At 42.7% G+C, this 23,954-nt stretch overlaps 1 protein-coding gene across 1 annotated transcript in view; it reads right to left on the bottom strand.

Moving 5' to 3' along the window:
- The window catches only part of LOC134479337 (uncharacterized), a 271,992-nt gene that overhangs the window by 181,866 nt on the left and 66,172 nt on the right, over positions 1-23,954 (bottom strand). The window contains exon 2 of the mRNA XM_087554984.1: positions 6,583-6,739. Within this exon, the coding sequence (XP_087411110.1) occupies positions 6,583-6,739 (157 nt within the window). The remainder of the gene's footprint in view (positions 1-6,582; positions 6,740-23,954) is intronic.

Here is a 23,954-nt window from a genome sequence, read left to right as displayed (position 1 = left end):
ATTGTACCTCCTCAACAAACTCTCAACTGGCAATTCCAAGTACCAGGCACGGCTCTGATAGTCTCTCACTTTATTATCTTAATGGTCCCTTAGCTCTCTTCTTTGCTTTACAAGATCTCCTTCAACACGTGCATGGCCAAACACCCTAAACAGTGTCTTTGTAACCAGTGAGCATTAACTAATTTGCCTCAAAGGCCCCTTATGATGTCAGATGGCTCAGGGGGAGACTATATTCTTTCTCATTGTGCTTCTGGGGTTCATCCCATCTCTCTGAATAAGCATTATGTATGCCTACAATGTACTAGGTGTGACTAAAGGATCACAGGGAACAGAAACACACCCATGCCCCTAGATTGAGACCAGTAAAGCAGGCCACCAGGCTGAAGCTTCCCGAGAGGAGTACATGGGAAGCTTCAGACTGTGTGGAAGTCTAAGAGGGAAGAAAGGAATTCTAAACAAAACAGGGTCAAGAATTTTATTTAGTGCCCTGGTTGACAGGAGATATAAGTCCCCAGTAGTCAAGAAAGTGGCTTGGGAATTTGGGATCACAAATCTTGTTCACACCACAGATGTAAACATCCATCTGACTAGATCACTTCCTTTCCTCCCCCTCTCCTCCCCCCTTGCTGGCTTCTTTAAAAGAGTTTAAAATGAATAGGCTAAGGGCAATAAGGACAAGCTAATGTTATATCTTGCATGACCACTGATCAAGGAAACTTTTACAGGGAGGGATGCTTCTGACTTGCAAAGGACCATATTCTCTTACTGACGGACTCTGCTGATGCTTTTTCATTTTTACTTAAATGCTTTCTCCTCAAAATTAGCACCCTAAGACAGTCATTGAAACCATCATGCCAGCTGCAGCCACCAGCCTATAGAGTCCTCTGTCAGGACTCAGTTCAGCATGGAAACGGCACTAAGAAAGCATCCCCTTCTCTCAGCTTCTCCATTCCAAATCAATGCAAATTTGTCTTACCCCAGGATGACCATCTGCCTAGGCAGGAGACTGAAAAGCTTTGGAAAGTCTGGGGATGCAGAAGATCATGTCCCTTGCAAGCAGAGAGCTGTCCTTACCAGGGAGGCCAGGCTGAGGGACAGCACCATTTATAAGGACTCTCATCTATACTGTTTCTGAGCTTTGAGGAATTTTTTTCTCCCTAAGGTTGCTCTCATTCATTTGGAGTTTCTCCAGGCTCTGGAAAGGCAGGTGTAATAGTTATTAACTAAAGCCAAGACCTAAGGGAATAGAGTAAAACCTGATCTCCAAGCCCTCCAAATTTGTGAAGCTCAGGTTAAGAGGAAAACACAGAAACGCCATCTCTTTGCACTAGTCTGAAAGACAGCAATCATGTCTTCCGTGCCCACAGGATACCTGCATGGCTGAGTGATTGCCTGAAGCCGTCACAGGGAAGATAGGGCCATTTTGTTGGTCTCATAATGCTACTGGGTTCATCTTCTTTGGGGAAACCAAGGAAGAGTAGGTATCATGTTCCATCCAAAGGCTGCCAGCTCTGAGTGGCCGACCAAATAAGGTAGTCTCCAGGAGGAGCTAGGACAGTCTAAAGTGAAGCTGTAGCATTCTGTGGTGACAACTGTACCTAGAACAGTATCTAACATTGTGAACATAATGCTTACAAGGCCCAGCTAAGATATGAGGAAAAAAGACTACCAGAAAGTGTGGTGGTTTGGAAGAAAATGGTCCTCGTGGGCTCACAGGAAGTGATACTATTAGGAGATATGGCCTTGGTAGAGTGGGTATGGCCTAGCTGGAGGGAGTATATCACTGGGGGGCTGACTTTGAAGTCTCAGAAATTCAAACCAGGCATAGTGGCTCACAGTATCTACCTGCTGCCTTCGGTTCCAGATGTAAAACTCTCAGCTACCTCTCCAGCACCATAAATGCTATGCTGCCCACAATGCAAACCAGGCCCAGTTAAATGTTTTTTTTCTTTATAAGAGTTGCCATGACATTGAACTACCTGAGGACCCAGCTATACCGCTCTTGGGCATATACCCACAAGATGCCCCAACATATAAAAAAGACACGTGCTCCACTATGTTCATCGCAGCCTCATTTATAATAGCCAGAAGCTGGAAAAGAATCCAGATGCCCTTCAACAGAGGAATGGATACAGAAAATGTGGTACATCTACACAATGGAATATTACTCAGCTATCAAAAACAATGACTTTATGAAATTCGTAGGCAAATGGTTGGAACTGGAAAATATCATCCTGAGTGAGGTAACCCAATCACAGAAAAACACACATGGTATGCACTCACTGATAAGTGGCTATTAGCCCAAATGCTTGAATTACCCTAAATGCACAGAACACATGAAACTCAAGACGGATGATCAAAATGTGAATGCTTCACTCCTTCTTTAAAAGGGGAACAAGAATACCCTTGGCAGGGAAGAGAGAGGCAAAGATTAAAACAGACACAGAAGGAACACCCATTCAGAGCCTGCCCCACATGTGGCCCATACATATACAGCCATCCAATTAGACAAGATGGATGAAGCAAAGAAGTGCAGACCGACAGGAATGGGATGTAGATCTCTCCTGAGAGACACAGCCAGAATAAGGCAAATACAGAGGCGAATGCCAGCAGTAAACCACTGAACTGAGAACAGGACCCCCGTTGAAGGAATTAGAGAAAGAACTGGAAGAACTTGAAGGGGCTCGAGACCCCATATGAACAACAATGCCAAGCAACCAGAGCTTCCAGGGACTAAGCCACTACCTAAAGACTATACATGGACTGACCCTGGACTCTGACCTCATAGGTAGCAGTGAATATCCTAGTAAGAGCACCAGTGGAAGGGGAAGCCCTTGGTCCTGCTAAGACTGAACCCCCAGTGAACTAGACTGTTGGGGGGAGGGTGGTAATGGGGGAGGATGGGGAGGGGAACACCCATAAAGAAGGGGAGGGGGAGGTGTTAGGGGGATGTTGGCCCGGAAACTGGGAAAGGGAATAACATTCGAAATGTAAATAAGAAATACTCAAGTTAATAAAAAAAAAATCAGATGTGGATCAGGGAGGGTTCCATGGTTCCTTTCTGAACTATTATCTACTCATAGAGTCTGGATGGGAGATAGTGATTCACTGCTTCTCTTATGTACTCATGAGGGGTCCACTAAGTCCTAATAAATGGTTCCAAGTTTAGTGATAACAAAAAAAAAAAGAGTTGCCATGGTCATGGTATCATTTCACAACACTAGAAGCCCTAAGTAAGACAGAAAAGCTTTAATATTTTCTCAGGGGACATAGTGTCATCTTCCCTTGGCTTCATACATCTACATGAAATGCCACTGTCTTCAGCATGACTCTTTGAGATATTTATTAATGGACCCGCAGGGTTGAAGAGTTGCACAGTGGTTAAGAGCATTGACTTCTCTTACAGATGACCAGGATTCAGTTCCCAGAACTTCTATGGCAACTCACAACTATCTAAAGCCAATTCCAGGAGATCCAATGCTTTCTTTTTGCCTCTATGGATATTGTATTGCACAGTGCACTTACAGACATGCAGGCAAATATTCATACACATAAAATAAAAATAAGTAAATCTTTAAGAAAAAACAGAGCAGAAAATTGACAACACTATCATGGGTTAGCTCTCGGAAACACTATTTGCAACTTGTCAGTCCCAAGACAGTGAAGTAAAATAGATGCTGCCCCAATCCTTGACACAATGACACTCTGCAATGCTTGCAGACAGGAGCCTAGCATAACTGTCCTCTGAGAGACTCCACCCAGTAGCTGACTGAAACAGATAGAGAGACCCATGGCCAAACACAGAATGGAGCTCAAAGACTCTAATGAAAGAGTTGGGAGAGGAATTGAGGATCCCAAAGGGGATAGGAACTACACAGGAAGACCAACAGAGTCAACTAACCTGGTCCCTTGGAAGATCTCAGAGACTGAACCACCAACCAAAAAGCATACAGGGGCTGAACCTACATGCCTCCCCAACATATATGTAGCAGATGTGCTGTTCTGTCTTCATGTGAATCCCCCAATGACTGGAGTAGGGGCTATCCCTAAAGCTATTGCATGTCTGTGGAATATTTTCCCCTAACTGGGCTGCCTTGTCTGGCCTCAGTGGGAAATAATGCACCTAATCTTGCAGAGACTTAATGTTCCAGGTTGGGGGGGGGGAGGGTAGGACTCCACCCTCTCAGAAGAGAAAGGGTGGGAGGATGTGGGGGTTGGGGCAGAGACTGTCTGGAGAGGGGACAGGGGTCAGCAATCAGAATGTAAAGTGAATAAAAATGCTAAAAATATAAAAATAAAAAATAAAGAGTCAAGAAGAAGAAAAAGAGAGATATTGTTGATAAACTATTAGATGCCAAGTGCCTGTAAGCTACAGTTCTTAACTAATAAATTCTTGTTTCTGTTTAAGGGACTTGAAATTTGTCTCCTCTGGAGCAAGAAGACAGTAACTGCAGTGGAAATCCCACAGAACAGATGAGTCAGCTGTACCGTGCCAATTTTGGATATCTTCTGTTACTGCTCTTCTGCAAACTGACTGAACAGGAACAGTGCTGTACTAAATATGACAAGTCCCTAATCCCAGAATGACTGGAGTCCTTATAAGCCTCATGGTTTGAATGAGCACAAGGAAAGTCCCATGTGAGGATGGGGCAGAAAGAAGGGTGATACACTCAAAGTCAACAGATGATGAGCAAAGACAAGATAACAGGGAGAATCCTGATGGAGATGCTCCCTCACACCCATGAGAAGAGAGCAGTTCTACCACCCACACCCTGACCTTTACTTTGAATTCAAATTTCACTTGTTGAGGACACTCAGTTTGGATTGGTTGGTTAAGGCAGCCCCACTACAGCAATAAACAGTTTTGTCTATGGACATTCTCAACTCTATATTCTACTTTTCCTTCTGACTGGCAAATTCTCCTCTGAACTCTTGGCCAAATCTCCCATGTTCTCAGATTTCAGTATACAGAGGTCTCCTGATATCAGCAAGCCCTCCTTCATTTTCTTCCCATCACCCTAGATAATTCCAAACCATCAGGTTGGGGATTTACCAACCACATATCTGTCAAAATAGATACACCAACTTTCACCTGTCTCGTCTAGATTCAGGAACCTAACCGCTCACTTGGCATCTTCAAGTGAATATTCGACAGACATTGCAAGCTTTCTGCCTGAAGAAATTTGGCCATAAAAGGGATTCTCCAGAAGAAGAAACACCTCTCAGGCCAGGTAAAAGGATAAATTGGAGCTGCATTCAAGAAAGAGGACTCTGTCCTTGCACTTCGTTCAAGAGGATTGAGTCCCATTTCAGGGAAAAAGACCAATGATGGTCCTGCAATGCATTTCCATTCTGTGCAATCAGAACCAGTAACAACAGTTTTCCATTACCTATAGAACATACATTCAAGAACCCCCAGTGGGCAATCTCATGTATAGTATGTTCCTTCTTGAATTTGCATGCCTATGTTTAGTTTATAAATTGTGCACCATAAGGGATTAATAACAATAGTAGAATAGGACAATTATAAGAATACATTAATGCTGTAATAAGATGCTGCATCACTACTCATTAAGTAAAATAAAGATGACATAAATGCTAGCCAATGCCAGTTAATCTAATAATAACTGAGTGATTATGAGCAAGAAGTACACATCATGGACACACTGGACAGAGGTACTGGTTTGTGTCCTGGACAGGACCTAATACATCAAAGCAAGATTGTATTGCCCTACTCAGAAGGGCATGTAATTTAAAATATGAATGACTTGTTGCTGAAATGTTCCATTTAATTTTCCACAGGGAACTGGCCGTATAGAAAGGAAAGTCACAGATGAAAGGGACTAGAGGGATGACAGAGAGCCCTTCAGAATCATTAACTCACAAGCCTTACAAAGGACAGTAACCCTCATTTTTATGTCCCTGAACAAGTGAACCACTGTCACCTCTGTTCGATGGAGGTAGATGACACTCTGTGGATATAGTCATGCTTATCAGCATATCCATCGTTTTGTGCTCAGGTTTCCAAAAGACATCAGTGTCCCTCCAAAGTTAGAACAGAATTCAAACTTTCCCCCATGGGCTCAGAAATGATGTACTGTGCTGTTTTTTTTAATGTTCAAACAGTACCAGTAAGCAATATTCAGTAACCCAAAACCAACCCTTCCAAGCACTTTGAAAGCCTAAACTTTAAATTAAATAATTAAATTAAATCATTAAAACTCTTTTCATTTCATGTAAATAAGATTCTCTCCCTCCTCCATTACCCTCCCTCACTATATGAATAGCTATTCTATGAGCCTCCTAAAGTTCTATCCAAATTGCATACTCATCTACGGATTCTGAAGGACCACCATTTCAGGTAGTCCCAGTGAAGTTCACTCTAAGGCCTCTTGGTATTTCAGAGTCCATTCCTCTCAGGATGTATTCATCCCAGAGTATGTCACCATCTGAGACCCAGTGTGGCTTTTGTGTCTGATACTTGCCATGCTGTCTTAAAAGAACATGCCGCGAGAGCACAGAGACAGCAAGGGTCCTGGGACGCTCTGTCTGCCTGCTGGAGCACTGTCTGGGAGAACTTACTGATATCAACATAGATGCTGAGAGCATAGTCCTGAATCCCCAGGGATTTGGGCTGGAATTCTCCGCCCAAGCTCCACTCAAGGTCACCTATGAGCTTCTCTGGAGCAGACACCTGAGTCAAGGTGCAACTGGAACTGGGCACAGCAAGTGTCCATCCCTACAAATGGCCCAAAAAGATTCTTTGGTAACAGAAAACTCCTGAAGTCTAACTTGGATTCTCAGTACCAATATCTTCCTATACCTTTCTGGTTCCCTCTCCAGTTTCCATGTCTGTGGAGAATGTCTTTTCCAGGGGGCAAACACAAGGGACCACATCCTGAAGCACAGTCAGAAAAGCTAAATATGACTTCACACAGAAAACAAAGATCAGTACTGCACAGGCCTTCCCATGTCAAGGTCTCTACCCTTCCCCAGCCCTGGACTTGTGCTCCTTCATATACAACCCTTAAGTCTAGGCCTCTAAGTAGGGCCCCTGTCTCAGCCACAGTATTCTTCAGCTAAGAGAGCTTGCCTAGGCTCTCCTGAACAGGCCACCGTGTGCACTGGTAGGCAATAAGCATCTAAAAAGTGCATAGGAGCCCTTTGGTCTGGGGCCCACTTGGGGTCTGGTGGAATGGGCTTGTGAGGAAATCTTGGCACCTCAGCCTGTTCAGCACACTAGGGATACAGGAATCAGGGCCAGATGGATGAAATTACGCTTGAAATGTGAGCAAGATTGCAGCACAGGCCAGAAGAGAGGGCACAAGCGTTTGGGGGTAAAAATGCCTGGGTTGTGCGGTGCTGGAGCCCTGCCATGGGGGAGAAACTCATGAATGTGGTGACAAAACCCCCAGCTTTGCCAGCTTGCCTAGTTAGCCCAGAGCTTTGAGTGGGACAAGCAGGGGTGCTAGTTAGTACAGACGGGACAGTGCTGGCTGTGAGGAACCAAGTGTCTCAAAGTCTCTGCCAGCCAGGCCCTGGCCTCCACCCTACTTCTACCCATGGTTCAGCTCATAAATTCCTTCAAACTTTATATTAAGGAAACTTCCCCAATTCCTCTAAGGGTCTGCCTAAGCTATGACTTGTTTCTATTAAAGATGCTGGAGTTTGGGATAGAGTTTTGTTCCTACATTAGAGAGAGAAAAGGAATAATTGTCCGATGTTAAGAAGGAAACATGATATAGAGTGTACCTGGGGCTGAGGCAGGACAACACAGGTAAACAAATAGGGGCAGGGAAGTCAAGAAGTGAGCAGGCAGGGTGGCCTAGGGGCCTGGTTAGAGAGAACACAAAAACTCCAGAAGCTCGCCTATCAGGTGCCATGGACAGAGATGGTGATAGAAGTTTAGAAGACACCAACTATGGAGAATGGTTTTGTGTAGAGGGCAACCACGCAAGCTGCCCTGCCTCTATAGACCACCTTGTCATCCCTCTCCCATGCATCCCATGCATCCCATGCATCCCATGCAATCTCCCATCCCTCTCCCAAGCTTTGGCCATGTTCTTCACTTGTGTTTCTGAATCTGTCCCCACCAGACAATGCCTGGTGTGTGTGTGTGTGTGTGTGTGTGTGTGTGTGTGTGTGTGTGTGTGTTTGTGTGCGCGCGCACGCGCGCGTGTCCATGTGTGCGTGCCTAAGGCACACCAAACATGAAACAGTTTCAACTGAGAATGAAGGTGTTGAGTGAAGGAAAACACACCTCTAAGAACACCTGACACACATAAAAATACATATTCTTAGGGGACCCCACTCAACCTCTCAAGGGCTTCAGGGTTGACTCAGTTTCTCCAGCAGCTAGGTGTCTGATCCAGTTCAATGCAGTGGTGGAGAGGTCAAAGCAATGCACTTCTTCTCAGGCCCAGGACAATGGATAGCTGCCAGGCATTGACCTCCTGATAAGTCTATTGACCATTTTCTTCTGTCTTGTCCCTGATGATCTCAACACTCTTTGTAGCTTTAACTATAATGTTTAGGCACTGCTGGCTTCCACACATCTCTCTCCTGCCTAGCCCTTTTCGCTGCAGCTTAAAAGCTGTACAATGAACAACTAATTCAAGGCTGGAAGGGCATCTCGAATTTAGCCTGTCCAAACCATTCTCCTCACTGCTCATCGGGCACATCTTGTGTTGCCAAAGTGATCTGTTCAGTCAACAGTAAGGCCATACTTCTAGCTGCCAAACAGTGGTAAATTAATGTGATGGGAGCAGGGAGTAGACATACCCCTAGACTTTGATCTGAGCCTTCAGTGTCCAAAAGTATGAGAAGCAAACTCCTGACATTAATGAGTTGCCTGATCTGTGGAATCTTTTATAGCACTTCCAACAAGCTAAGTCTCTATGTATTAGGTACTGTCTAGGACTGTTTGTGTGTATACATATATGTGTATACACATATATACACAAATACATACATGCACATGTACACATATGATTCATATACACATGCCAGCATGCCCCTGGAGACTCTCTGAGTAAAAGACATGTCGCTCTCCTCTCTACCCATAGCGTACAACACATCTAGAACAAATGTTATACCCAGAACCTAATATTTATGTGTTTCTTCTACTCTTTTGTAGGCTACCACTCTCTCCCACTAGGATTACTACAATCCTGACTGGGTTCCCTGCTTGCAATATGTCCTTTCAAAAATCTCGGGCAGGTCCAACCTCAATAAATAATTCTCTGTTAAAAATCTCCAGGGTCTCCTCATTCATTCAACATTAATATCCTTCCCTGGCTCTGGCCTATCTGTCCTCAGCCCTACCTTTCCTCTCTGAACCCCATTCTGTCTACACTCCTCCAACGTACCCGAATCTTTGCAATTCCTTGAACACATGGGCATTCTCTCTTCCCTGTCTTCTCTCAAAGATTTTCATGATTCCCTACACTCCTCCCTTTTGAGTGTTTATACAAACATTAGCTGTTTTGTGAATCTATGTCCAGCATTCCTACCTAAAGTGAACCTATTCACACCCCAACATTCACGTATTACCCTTATTTTATCTTTCACCATAGCTCCTGTCAATATTTGCTATACTACACACTTTTCTTATTAGCCTATTTATTCCACCAGCTGAAACACAGGGCCTATGAAAGACCCTCTGCTTGGATCCAAGGTTTGCCTAGAACGTAGAGAATTGGTCAGTGTCTTGGAACTACTATAACAAAAACACTATAGACTAGGTGGTTTATTAACTCAGATAAGTATTTCTCACAGTTCTGAAAGGCTGAAGTCTTAAACTATGGTTCTGGCACAGTGCTTGCTCCCCCATAGACAACCATATTTTCACTAATATCCTATGTTTAAAAAAATGCAGGGATTTTTCTGTCTCCTATTTGACAGTGGAACTAACCTTATACAGGAGCGCTACACCCTCACAAGCCAGTCATGACCCCAAAGTCCCCATCACCCATGATCATCACTTTGGGGATCCAGACTTCAACATAAGAATTTTGAGCAGGAGTGGACACATCCAGGCTATAGCAGTATGCGATAAATGAGTTTCACAAATGGCATCCAGGCATAGATGAGGTTGGGTCTTTCTTTCCTCTGCTCCTGGGACAAGCATTTCTGTTTCTGAGACTATGTGGGCTCACATCCATCTTGTTGTGAGTGTAGAAGCTGGGGGAGCTGGAAGCTGGCATTGAGCCTTCTCTCCTAGTCCCACAGCTGGCTGGGAGCCCAATGAAGTCCTGAATGTCACATGCACTCATAATTATGGTCTTGGAAGAGGCTCTTCACCAAGCCTTCCCCTAATCTCTGAGACATTCCTAGTTCTCAACTGGAAATGTTGAATGCTGATGGGCCTTGATTAGGGTTTTCAAAATAAAGTAATAATGACAACATACAGTCTTCACAGCCCTTCCCACACCAGGTCCTCAAATGAGCAGGGGAAGAGTTATAAGGCCTCATGGTGCTCCAGTCTCCAGAAGAGTACGTCTCCCTCAGTGAGCATTCCAAATGGAAAGCAGAAACAACTGCTTTTCTGGAGTTAAGGGGAAGGTTTCTGCAAGTCACTTTATTCTCTGAACTGGACACACAGAAACAGGAGGCTTAGCAAAGAGCCAAGACCTAAGAAAGAATCCAGAGACAGAGTAGACTCTTAAGAAATGTTCATCCGAGCCAATCATTCAGCCTTAGTCAGTGTTTTTCTGTGCCTTCACTGTTGCCATGATCACTTATCAATAAGCAAGTGACTGAGAGGAATTAGGGGACTCAGTAGTGAAAGGTGAGCCTCCAGACCAGTGGTTCTCAACCCATAGATAAGCGACCTTTAGAAAACACATATTTCTCATGGTCTTAGAAACAGAGACACTGCTCAGTAGCAAAATTACAATTATGAAGTAATAAAGAAAATAATTCTGTGGTTGGGGGTCACCACAATATAGGAACTGTATTAAAGAGTCACATTAGAAAGGTTGAAAACTGATTCTGCAGACCAAGGAGCATTGATCTCCCTTCACAACAACTCTTCATTGCCCTATTAAGTGAGCCAGCCTGAGCAGGATGAACTTGCCTGAGTACTGGGCTTTTTCTCTGCACCTTCCTAAATTACACTGCCAGTGGATAGCAGGGTGATGTCACTAGAGGAGAAAGTAATGAGAATACCTCTGGTTGGGACAACTAGCCAACTTTGACCTAACCTTTCCTCTCCATATCCACCTTAGAACTGTGAGTACCCAGAACTGGCCTGAGCTGCAGTGACTCACACTTAGAACACATTGACATGAACTGTAACACAAGCTAGCAATCACACACCTTGAATCTGCCAGATGTCTTATGTGTACTAATAGAGTTAATTACTCTTCACCACATCCCTGTAGATAGATGTTATCTCCATTTTACACATTTGCAAACAGGAACTTTAAGACTAATTAATAGCTCTGGTCCACAGACCACTGTCTAGAACTGGAGTTTGAAACAAGACAGTCCAAATCTAGAACCTGAGGATATAACACCATTCCATCCTGACTCTCCTGGCAAGAGAGGTAAGTGGGCTGACATACTAATGGGTAAAGACACTGGATTCCCCTGAAGATATATGATGTGATTTGAAGATAAAACCACATGGGATTTTTGATATTCAAATACCCCAGTACATTGTGCCTGACTGTCAGCAACATCCCCTCAACTGGCTTGCTGATTCTTCTGACAAATTACTCTCAGCTTCAACTGCAGTGGCCTGTCTTGCCATGTTCTAGAACTTTCTGTTTTATTCTCCCACTCACTGGTTTGTCTCCGTTTATTATCTCCAGGTCTTCTGTGCAATTGTAATTAAAATCAAATGACCTTTGCTCACCTCTTGTCTATCGTGTTCAGTGCTACCCCTAGAATATTTGGCCCCGGGTCAGCACTTGGGTATGATCGAAGGTGTGATTTCATAACTGAGTCAAAGACAATGGAAGGCCCAGAGCAAGGCTCTGTCCTCCTAGACTCAGTTGAATTTATGATCAACAACATCCAGGTTCCAAATTACTATGGCAGGAATACAGTTCAAGGCCGTGCGTTTGCTCCTTTGAACTATTGGCCCTGGGTCACACGCTTCCTTCTTGGTCCTAGAGAGTGACATTCTGGATCTGACCATTGCAGTGATCATTAGCCCCATGTGGCCAAGGAGCACTAAGTTCCTGACCACAGAACCAAGGAGGTGAGCTTTGCCCATTTATTTTATTTCAATGAGTTTAAAATTAAAAACTTTCCTACTCCTACTCAAGTGAGGCTATTGGGAAACATGTAAGTGTTGTTGGAACAATTTTGATGTGTGAATCTGTTTTTTCAACACTCAATTTTATGAACTCTAAATACAGAGCGAGTCTGCCAATGAAAATTCAGCATCTGCATAGAAACATTAAAATCTGTTCTGCGTGTAGAGTATACAAGGTCATTTGTAGACTGAGTGAAGTGCTTCATGAATGTTTCTGTATGGATTACACATCACAGAGATAATATTTTGGATATGCTGGAGTTAAATAAAATATATCATAAAATTAATTTAGCATGTTTCTTTTCTTTTTTATTCCCAGTGCTGATGCTCAAACTTCAGTCTCATACATGATGGGCAAGCATTCTCCCACTGAGTTACAACCCTATCCTTCTTTCTTTTTTTAATGTGGCTGCTGTAAAATTCTAAATTATATATGTGGGTTAATCTGTATTACTATTGGGTAAGACTGATGTGCAATAGAATGGAACGCCCAATTTAAAAATAGACCCAGTTTGAGTTTGACAGGGAAAAATCTGTTAGAATCTTGGAGAGATCTCTTCATCTAGACCCTGTTTATTATCTCCAGGTCTTCTGTGCAACTGTAATTAAAATCAAATGACCTTTTCTCACCTCTTGTCTATCATATTCAGTGCTACACCAAGAATACTTGGCCCTATCTAGAAAACTACATGTTCGTACATCAGTAGATATATTTTGATAAAGGTAGAAAACCAATCAGAAAATAGCAGCCAGCAATGAGATTTTTTAAGACTATTCCCTTGTTCAGTGAAAAGATAAAATGAAACGTTGTCATTTAAAAAAAAAAGAAAACTACATGTTCAAATGGTAGTTGTATGCTATTGGTCTTAGAACTGTGCCAGAAGTACCACCCAGGTCAAGAAAGTGACTGGAGCTTCCTGGTTGCTGCCGCTGCAGAGAGCCCCTGGGCAGCACCCCACGAGCGAACCTGAGCCTCGGGACCACAGGTAAGACCAAATTTTCTGCTGCAAGAAAGCTGCCTGGTGAGCTTGGGACACACGGAAGCAGAATTTCTCTAGGACCGGGCACGTTCTGTGTTTACCGGAAGTCCCACACCCGCGGATCCCGGCCCGCAGCAGCTCTCTGCTCCCAGACCCTGTGAGAGAGAGACCCAACCGCCTGGTCAGGTGGGCACTCCTGAGGCTGCAGAGCAGAAGAGACCACCAACACTGCTCACCCCTGCCCACATCCCTGGCCCAAGAGGAAACTGTATAAGGCCTCTGGGCTCCCGTGGGGGAGGGCCCAGGAGCGGCAGGACCCCTGCCTGAGACACCACCAGAACCTGAAAGAAACAGACCAGATAAACAGTTCTCTGCACCCAAATCCCGTGGGAGGGAGAGCTGAACCTTCAGAGAGGCAGACAAGCCTGGGAAACCAGAAGAGACTGCTCTCCGCACACACATCTCGGACGCCAGAGGAAAAAGCCAAAGACCATCTGGAAGCCTGGTGCACTGAAGCTCCCGGAAGGGGCGGCACAGGTATTCCTGGTTGCTGCCCCTGCAGAGAGCCCGTGGGCAGCACCCCACGAGTGAACTTGAGCCTCAGGACCACAGGTAAGACCAAATTTTCTGCTGCAAGAAAGCTGCCTGGTGAACTCAAGACACAGGCCCACAGGAACAGCTGAAGACCTGTAGAGAGGAAAAACTACACGCCCGAAAGCAGATCACTCTGTCCCCATAACTGACTGAAAGAGAGGAAAACAGGTCTACAGCACTCCTGACACACAGGCTTATAGGACAGTCTAGCCACTGTCAGAAATAGCAGAACAAAGTAACACTAGAGATAATCTGATGGCGAGAGGCAAGCACAGGAACACAAGCAACAGAAACCAAGACTACATGGCATCATCGGAGCCCAATTCTCCCACCAAAGCAAACACGGAATATCCAAACACACCAGAAAAGCAAGATCTAGTTTCAAAATCATATTTGATCATGATGCTGGAGGACTTCAAGAAAGACATGAAGAACTCCCTTAGAGAACAAGTAGAAGCCTATAGAGAGGAATCGCAAAAATGCCTGAAAGAATCGCAAAAATCCCTGAAAGAATTCCAGGAAAACATAAATAAACAAGTAGAAGCCCATAGAGAGGAGACACAAAAATCCCTGAAAGAATTCCAGGAAAACACAATCAAACAGTTGAAGGAATTAAAAATGGAAATAGAAGCAATCAAGAAAGAACACATGGAAACAACCCTGGATATAGAAAACCAAAAGAAGAGACAAGGAGCTGTAGATACAAGCTTCACCAACAGAATACAAGAGATGGAAGAGAGAATCTCAGGAGCAGAAGATTCCATAGAAATCATTGACTCAACTGTCAAAGATAATGTAAAGCGGAAAAAGCTACTGGTCCAAAACATACAGGAAATCCAGGACTCAATGAGAAGATCAAACCTAAGGATAATAGGTATAGAAGAGAGTGAAGACTCCCAGCTCAAAGGACCAGTAAATATTTTCAACAAAATCATAGAAGAAAACTTCCCTAACCTAAAAAAAGAGATACCCATAGACATACAAGAAGCCTACAGAACTCCAAATAGATTGGACCAGAAAAGAAACACCTCCCGTCACATAATTGTCAAAACACCAAACGCACAAAATAAAGAAAGAATATTAAAAGCAGTAAGGGAAAAATGTCAAGTAACATATAAAGGGAGACCTATCAGAATCACACCAGACTTCTCGCCAGAAACTATGAAGGCCAGAAGATCCTGGACTGATGTCATACAGACCCTAAGAGAACACAAATGCCAGCCCAGGTTACTGTATCCAGCAAAACTCTAAATTAACATTGATGGAGAAACCAAGATATTCCATGACAAAACCAAATTTACACAATATCTTTCTACAAATCCAGCACTACAAAGGATAATAAATGGTAAAGCCCAACATAAGGAGGCAAGCTATACCCTAGAAGAAGCAAGAAACTAATCGTCTTGGCAACAAAACAAAGAGAATGAAAGCACACAAACATAACCTCACATCCAAATATGAATATAAAGGGAAACAATAATCACTATTCCTTAATATCTCTCAATATCAATGGCCTCAACTCCCCAATAAAAAGACATAGATTAACAAACTGGATACGCAACGAGGACCCTGCATTCTGCTGCCTACAGGAAACACACCTCAGAGACAAAGACAGACACTACCTCAGAGTGAAAGGCTGGAAAACAAGTTTCCAAGCAAATGGTCAGAAGAAGCAAGCTGGAGTAGCCATTCTAATATCAAATAAAATCAATTTCCAACTAAAAGTCATCAAAAAAGATAAGGAAGGACACTTCATATTCATCAAAGGAAAAATCCACCAAGATGAACTCTCAATCCTAAATATCTATGCCCCAAATACAAGGGCACCTACATACGTAAAAGAAACCTTACTAAAGCTCAAAACACACATTGCACCTCACACAATAATAGTGGGAGATTTCAACACCCCACTCTCATCAATGGACAGATCATGGAAACAGAAATTAAACAGTGATGTCGACAGACTAAGAGAAGTCATGAGCCAAATGGACTTAACGGATATTTATAGAACATTCTATCCTAAAGCAAAAGGATATACCTTCTTCTCAGCTCCTCATGGTACTTTCTCCAAAATTGACCATATAATTGGTCAAAAAACGGGCCTCAACAGGTACAGAAAGATAGAAATAATCCCATGCGTGCTATCGGACCACCACGGCCTAAAACTGGTCTTCAATAACAATAAGGGAAGAATGCCCACATATACGTGGAAATTGAACAATGCTCTACTCAATGATAACCTGGTCAAGGAAGAAATAAAGAAAGAAATTAAAAACTTTTTAGAATTTAATGAAAATGAAGATACAACATACTCAAACTTATGGGACACAATGAAAGCTGTGCTAAGAGGAAAACTCATAGCGCTGAGTGCCTGCAGAAAGAAACAGGAAAGAGCATATGTCAGCAGCTTGACAGCACACCTAAAAGCTCTAGAACAAAAAGAAGCAAATACACCCAGGAGGAGTAGAAGGCAGGAAATAATCAAACTCAGAGCTGAAATCAACCAAGTAGAAACAAAAAGGACCATAGAAAGAATCAACAGAACCAAAAGTTGGTTCTTTGAGAAAATCAACAAGATAGATAAACCCTTAGCCAGACTAACGAGAGGACACAGAGAGTGCGTCCAAATTAACAAAATCAGAAATGAAAAGGGAGACATAACTACAGATTCAGAGGAAATTCAAAAAATCATCAGATCTTACTATAAAAACCTATATTCAACAAAACTTGAAAATCTTCAGGAAATGGACAATTTCCTAGACACATACCAGGTATCGAAGTTAAATCAGGAACAGATAAACCAGTTAAACAACCCCATAACTCCTAAGGAAATAGAAGCAGTCATTAAAGGTCTCCCAACCAAAAAGAGCCCAGGTCCAGACGGGTTTAGTGCTGAATTCTATCAAACCTTCATAGAAGACCTCATACCAATATTATCCAAACTATTCCACAAAATTGAAACAGATGGAGCCCTACCGAATTCCTTCTACGAAGCCACAATTACTCTTATACCTAAACCACACAAAGACACAACAAAGAAAGAGAACTTCAGACCAATTTCCCTTATGAATATCGACGCAAAAATACTCAATAAAATTCTGGCAAACCGAATTCAAGAGCACATCAAAACAATCATCCACCATGATCAAGTAGGCTTCATCCCAGGCATGCAGGGATGGTTTAATATACAGAAAACCATCAACGTGATCCATTATATAAACAAACTGAAAGAACAGAACCACATGATCATTTCATTAGATGCTGAGAAAGCATTTGACAAAATTCAACACCCCTTCATGATAAAAGTCCTGGAAAGAATAGGAATTCAAGGCCCATACCTAAACATAGTAAAAGCCATATACAGCAAACCAGTTGCTAACATTAAACTAAATGGAGAGAAACTTGAAGCAATCCCACTAAAATCAGGGACTAGACAAGGCTGCCCACTCTCTCCCTACTTATTCAATATAGTTCTTGAAGTTCTAGCCAGAGCAATCAGACAACAAAAGGAGATCAAGGGGATACAGATCGGAAAAGAAGAGGTCAAAATATCACTATTTGCAGATGACATGATAGTATATTTAAGTGATCCCAAAAGTTCCACCAGAGAACTACTAAAGCTGATAAACAACTTCAGCAAAGTGGCTGGGTATAAAATTAACTCAAATAAATCAGTTGCCTTCCTCTATACAAAAGAGAAACAAGCCGAGAAAGAAATTAGGGAAACGACACCCTTCATAATAGACCCAAATAATATAAAGTACCTCGGTGTGACTTTAACCAAGCAAGTAAAAGATCTGTACAATAAGAACTTCAAGACAATGAAGAAGGAAATTGAAGAAGACCTCAGAAGACGGAAAGATCTCCCATGCTCATGGATTGGCAGGATTAATTTAGTAAAAATGGCCATTTTACCAAAAGCAATCTACAGATTCAATGCAATCCCTATCAAAATACCAATCCAATTCTTCAAAGAGTTAGACAGAACAATTTGCAAATTCATCTGGAATAACAAAAAACCCAGGATAGCTAAAGCTATCCTCAACAATAAAAGGACTTCAGGGGGAATCACTATCCCTGAACTCAAGCAGTATTACAGAGCAATAGTGATAAAAACTGCATGGTATTGGTACAGAGACAGACAGATAGACCAATGGAATAGAATTGAAGACCCAGAAATGAACCCACACACCTATGGTCACTTGATTTTTGACAAAGGAGCCAAAACCATCCAATGGAAAAAAGATAGCATTTTCAGCAAATGGTGCTGGTTCAATTGGAGGTCAACATGTAGAAGAATGCAGATCGATCCATGCTTATCACCCTGTACAAAGCTTAAGTCCAAGTGGATCAAGGACCTCCACATCAAACCAGATACACTCAAACTAATAGAAGAAAAACTAGGGAAGCATCTGGAACACATGGGCACTGGAAAAAATTTCCTGAACAAAACACCAATGGCTTATGCTCTAAGATCAAGAATCGACAAATGGGATCTCATAAAACTGCAAAGCTTCTGTAAGGCAAAGGACACTGTGGTTAGGACAAAACGGCAACCAACAGATTGGGAAAAGATCTTTACCAATCCTACAACAGATAGAGGCCTAATATCCAAAATATACAAAGAACTCAAGAAGTTAGACCGCAGGGAAACAAATAACCCTATTAAAAAATGGGGTTCAGAGCTAAACAAAGAATTCACAGCTGAGGAATGCCGAATGGCTGAGAAACACCTAAAGAAATGTTCAACATCTTTAGTCATAAGGGAAATGCAAATCAAAACAACCCTGAGATTTCACCTCACACCAGTGAGAATGGCTAAGATCAAAAACTCAGGTGACAGCAGATGCTGGCGAGGATGTGGAGAAAGAGGAACACTCCTCCATTGTTGGTGGGATTGCAGACTGGTAAAACCATTCTGGAAATCAGTCTGGAGGTTCCTCAGAAAATTGGACATTGAACTGCCTGAGGATCCAGCCATACCTCTCTTGGGCATATACCCAAAAGATGCCTCAACATATAAAAGAGACACGTGCTCCACTATGTTCATCGCAGCCTTATTTATAATAGCCAGAAACTGGAAAGAACCCAGATGCCCTTCAACAGAGGAATGGATACAGAAAATGTGGTACATCTACACAATGGAATATTACTCAGCTATCAAAAACAACGAGTTTATGAAATTCATAGGCAAATGGTTGGAACTGGAAAATATCATCCTGAGTGAGCTAACCCACTCACAGAAAGACATACATGGTATGCACTCATTGATAAGTGGCTATTAGCCCAAATGCTTGAATTACCCTAGATCCCTAGAACAAAGGAAACTCAAGACGGATGATCAAAATGTGAATGCTTCACTCCTTCTTTAAATGAGGAAAAAGAATACCCTTGGCAAGGAAGGGAGAGGCAAAGATTAAAACAGAGACTGAAGGAACACCCATTCAGAGCCTGCCCCACATGTGGCCCATACATATACAGCCATCCAATTAGACAAGATGGATGAAGCAAAGAAGTGCAGACCGACAGGAGCCGGATGTAGATCTCTCCTGAGAGACACAGCCAGAATACAGCAAACACAGAGGTGAATGCCAGCAGCAAACCACTGAACTGAGAATAGGTCCCCTATTGAAGGAATCAGAGAAAGAACTGGAAGAGCTTGAAGGGGCTCGAGACCCCAAAAGTACAACAATGCCAAGCAACCAGAGCTTCCAGGGACTAAGCCACTACCTAAAAACTATACATGGACTGACCCTGGACTCTGACCCCATAGGTAGCAATGAATAGCCTAGTAAGAGCACCAGTGGAAGGGGAAGCCCTGGGTCCTGCTAAGACTGAACCCCCAGTGAACTAGTCTATGGGGGGAGGGCGGCAATGGGGGGAGGGTTGGGAGGGGAACACCCATAAGGAAGGGGAGGGGGGAGGGGGATGTTTGCCCGGAAACCGGGAAAGGGAATAACACTCGAAATGTATATAAGAAATACTCAAGTTAATAAAAAAAAAAAAAAGTGACTGGAAGATCAACGTTCAACATCAAGTTCCCCAACCACATCTCTCAATCCAGTAGCTTCATTTCTTCTAAAAAAAATAATAATTAGTTTTCTATGAGATCTTTGTTTCTTTGTTTTTTTTTCCTGTGTTCATTTGTGTTGGAGAGAGACTCTCATGTATTTCAGGCTGTCCTTAAACTTTCTAGATAGCACGTACCAAGTGCTGACATCACAGGTATATAACATCACAGCTGATTTTATGTTGTGCTGATTAAACCCAGGATTTCATATCTTCTAAGGAAGAATTTTAAAAACTGAGCTCCATCCCTAATCCCATTTTTTAAAGTACTGAACCACAATAATGACCAACATGGAAATCTATCCCCAAGGGTGCAGTAGTGGCACTTACATCTTGGAAGTAGCCAAGAGATGCCTAACTGAACTTAGAGACCACTCAATAGGAGGAAAGTCATGACTGGTAATTTAAAGCTAGTACTCACAGCTACCAAAATCATGGGTCTTAGAGGAAACCTACTATTATCTGCCTTAAAGCAGCATAACGTAGTAACTGTGTTCTAAACATTTATCCATATGTCTACTGACAAGCGTAGCTCTCACCCCTAGTTAAAGAAGTTTCTTCATGAGCAGGTGGAGACGAATACAGGAATCCTAAATTGATCAAAATGCAGAGAGCTGACTTTGTAGTACTCAGTCTCAACTGATACGTATACAACATAACACTTACACCAAAAGCTCACTGAACATCACAGAAGAGAGGATATAAAGAGTGTACAAACCAGAGGACCAGGACATTTTCTATGAGATAGCGTCTCCTATATGACAGGTAAGCTGCACCAGTGAAATCTCAATAATATGTGTTACTAACAAGACCTGAATAATGACAATACTGATTGACATGCCAACATGGATGGGGAAACTATCACAAGGCATCACCCCTAGATGAAAAGCTGTAGGCAAGTAATGGTTTCTGAGAGCGAAAGAATCAGTCAGTCTTCTTGAGAAATAAGGGCCCATCCAATCCCAAGAGGTTGGTCCTAAAGACATGATAGATAGATAGATAGATAGATAGATAGATAGATAGATAGATAGATAGATAGATAGATAGATAGATAGATAGAGATAGATAGATGGATGGATGGATGGATGGATGGATGGATGGATGGATGGATGGATGGATAGATAGATATCATGTATGTTATTAAACCAGTATAATTTCTAATTTTATTCCAAATATTGGATAGATAGATATCATGTGTGTTATTAAACCAGTATAATTTCTAATTTTATTCCAAATATTTATCCTCATATATACAGACAAGTATAACTTTAATCTCTCATCAAAGAAATTTGGTTCCTGAGAAGCCAGGATGACTAAATTACCTGGTTTCAGAATTGGGGGTAATCTTCTCTCCCCCCATCAGTCTGGATGCCTTTGCCAGAGTGTCCCTTCCCACGAGCATTGCTGTCTCTACACTGTGAAAATTCTCATGTGTTTTGTGGCCACTAAAGGCTGTTGACTCCTGGAAATCAAATAAAGAAGAGGTCATGAATTTGAGAAGGAAAGTGGTAGAGACACTAAAGGAGCTCGGAAGAGAGGGAGAGATGGACTGATAGAAATACAGTACTCATGCATAAAATTCTTTTAAAATACTCCCATATAAATTTCTCAAGGAAAATTACAAACAAATATGATTTGAAGGAAATATTTGTTTGAACAAAAGCCAATTAAGCAGGGATTCCTCTCACAGCCATGAACTCCTTGGAGAAATTGGACAGTTTCCCACAAAGCACATGAAGAGGCAACAGGAAAGTGTTCCGACATTTTTATGATGCCAAAGGCTTCACAGTCACAGTCCCTGTGACTCTGGAAGTTAGTATCCATCTCTTTCTATTTGTTGGTTTTGATTTTTTTCAAACAGAGTTTCTCTGTGTAGCCCTGGCTGTCCTGGAACTCACTCTGTAGACCAGGCTGGCCTCAAACTCAAAGATCTACCTGCATCTACCTCTCCAGTGCTGGGACTATACGTGGGTGCTAACTCTCATCCCTTAATGAATGAGTAGAGCACCAAGCGGCTCTCAAGTGGAGGTTCCTAATTACACTCCTCCTGCTTCTTCAGCTTAGAAGCTCTGCATGGCTGGGGAAAAAGCAGCCACTGCCATGATGGGACTGCATGAAGCTTTTATTAGGTGAAAAGGAAGACAAATGAGTAGACAGCTTACTGAAGCTCCGGCATTACAATGGCTGCCGTCCTGACAACTGAGCCACACCAGAGAAAAATATAAACAAACACTAAAAACAAGTTTTCTTACTGTACAAACAGACTGGAAAAGAGACCCATTATAAAGGGAAGTCCAGAATCTGTGAAGACATTCATTGCAGCTCTTAGATGATATAGAACTGAATGAGTGTAGCATAGCCCTCTGCTCAGAACATCTTGAGGGGAATTAAATTTCCATGCAGTAGAGAAAAAGCTAACAGGCAATGAGGAGTCTTTTTTGAGACTTTCTTTGAGGCATGAATAAACTTATTTCATTTGAAGTTTGAGCCTCTCCAATACCACTACCACAACACACAGAGACACACACAGAGGCAGACAGGCAGACAGGCAGACAGACAGACAGACAGACACACACACACACACACACACACACACACACACACACACACACACACACACCAGGGGTAGTTAGATTTTCAGGAGTCAGCATCCTTGAATGACTACAAAGCACAGGAGGTTTTCCACAGAGCAGAGATAATCATGAACTAGGGATATCTTGGCAAGGTCACCTAGACTGAGAGTGAAGGAGGGAAGAAGAGTACCTCAGGTATCCTGGCTTACCAGGAAACAATTATCAGGAATGAAGCCACTGTTGCCACATCTGGTAGCAATCTGGCTCTTTACAAGCTAACATCTGTGGTAGGAAGGACACGGGTTTCCAAAACATGTTCACATCTGGATGCCTGGAACCTATACCTACATGACATTAGATGCTAAGGGAGATTATGGTGACAGAAGGAACTGAGATTGCCAACCAGTTACCTTTAAAAAAAAAAGATATCCTTCAGAATAGTCCCAGCATCATCACCAGAGTTATTAAATGTGGTAGATGAAGCAAGAGAGTCAATGTAAGAGAAGTCCAATATGAGAAGGGTGTGTCTATCGGTGATGTAAAGATGAGGGACACGATCATGAGACAGTAAGTCTGAGTGGCCTCTGAGAGCCAACAAAGCTACGAAGTGTCTGAAAGGAATGTATCCTGCTAGTAGTTTCACGTCCACCCAACAAGGCTGTTTTGCACTTCTGACCTCCAAGACTGTGAGAGAACAAATTTACATGATTTCCAGTTATCATGTGTGGCAATCTGTCATAATAGCAATAATAAGAAATTCAGCCTTCCCCAGGCACCCACCTTCCTTCTAGAATCAATTGCAGAAGAGGAAGATGAGTATTCTGGAAGGAAACTCATCCAAAAGAAGTTTTCACCAGCCCTGATTGCATATGCTTTAAGAGCTTCTCCTCCCTGGAGGTTTTTCCCAGGAAGCCAGTGACCCGGCAGATACAAACTGTAGGCTGATAGATGTATTCTATTCTGATGTCTTTATTCTAAATAGCCTTCCATCTGTGGAGCCAAGGAAGCAGAAAGCATTGAGATCAAGAAGAAAAGGTCTAGCAATCCTACTTCCTGTCCTATGGGAGTTCTTCGGAGCATTCATTCATGCCTCCTGTGATACCATGGATGGGACTGACAGCCCAGCATAGTGAAGACAAAGGCTGGTATTGAAAACTAGGGCTTCTGACTCTGATCATGACGTCATGCTTAAACAACAACTCCAAGACCTTCCTAGTATTGCAAAAAGACTCTTACACGGTTAACCCTTCCCTTGTCCTGTAACTTCTCTTCATCTGGCTCATGTCCCTCAGGCCCTGGCAACCCTTCTCCACCATCTCTTCCACTGAGGTCAGGCAACTGTCAAGCTCTCACCCAGGTTCTGGGGTCTGACATCTCTTTTAGCTTCAGTCATCACAAATGACATTGCATTCATCAACTCCAAATACAAATATGCAGCAGCAGCCTCAAGGTTGAGGGTGAGCTTTGGTCCCC

Source organism: Rattus norvegicus, chromosome 6 (genome assembly GCF_021556685.1).
Source record: "Rattus norvegicus strain SHRSP/BbbUtx chromosome 6, alternate assembly SHRSP_T2T, whole genome shotgun sequence".
Classification (NCBI taxonomy): domain Eukaryota; kingdom Metazoa; phylum Chordata; class Mammalia; order Rodentia; family Muridae; genus Rattus; species Rattus norvegicus.
This window is presented reverse-complemented; position numbering and strand designations above follow the sequence as displayed.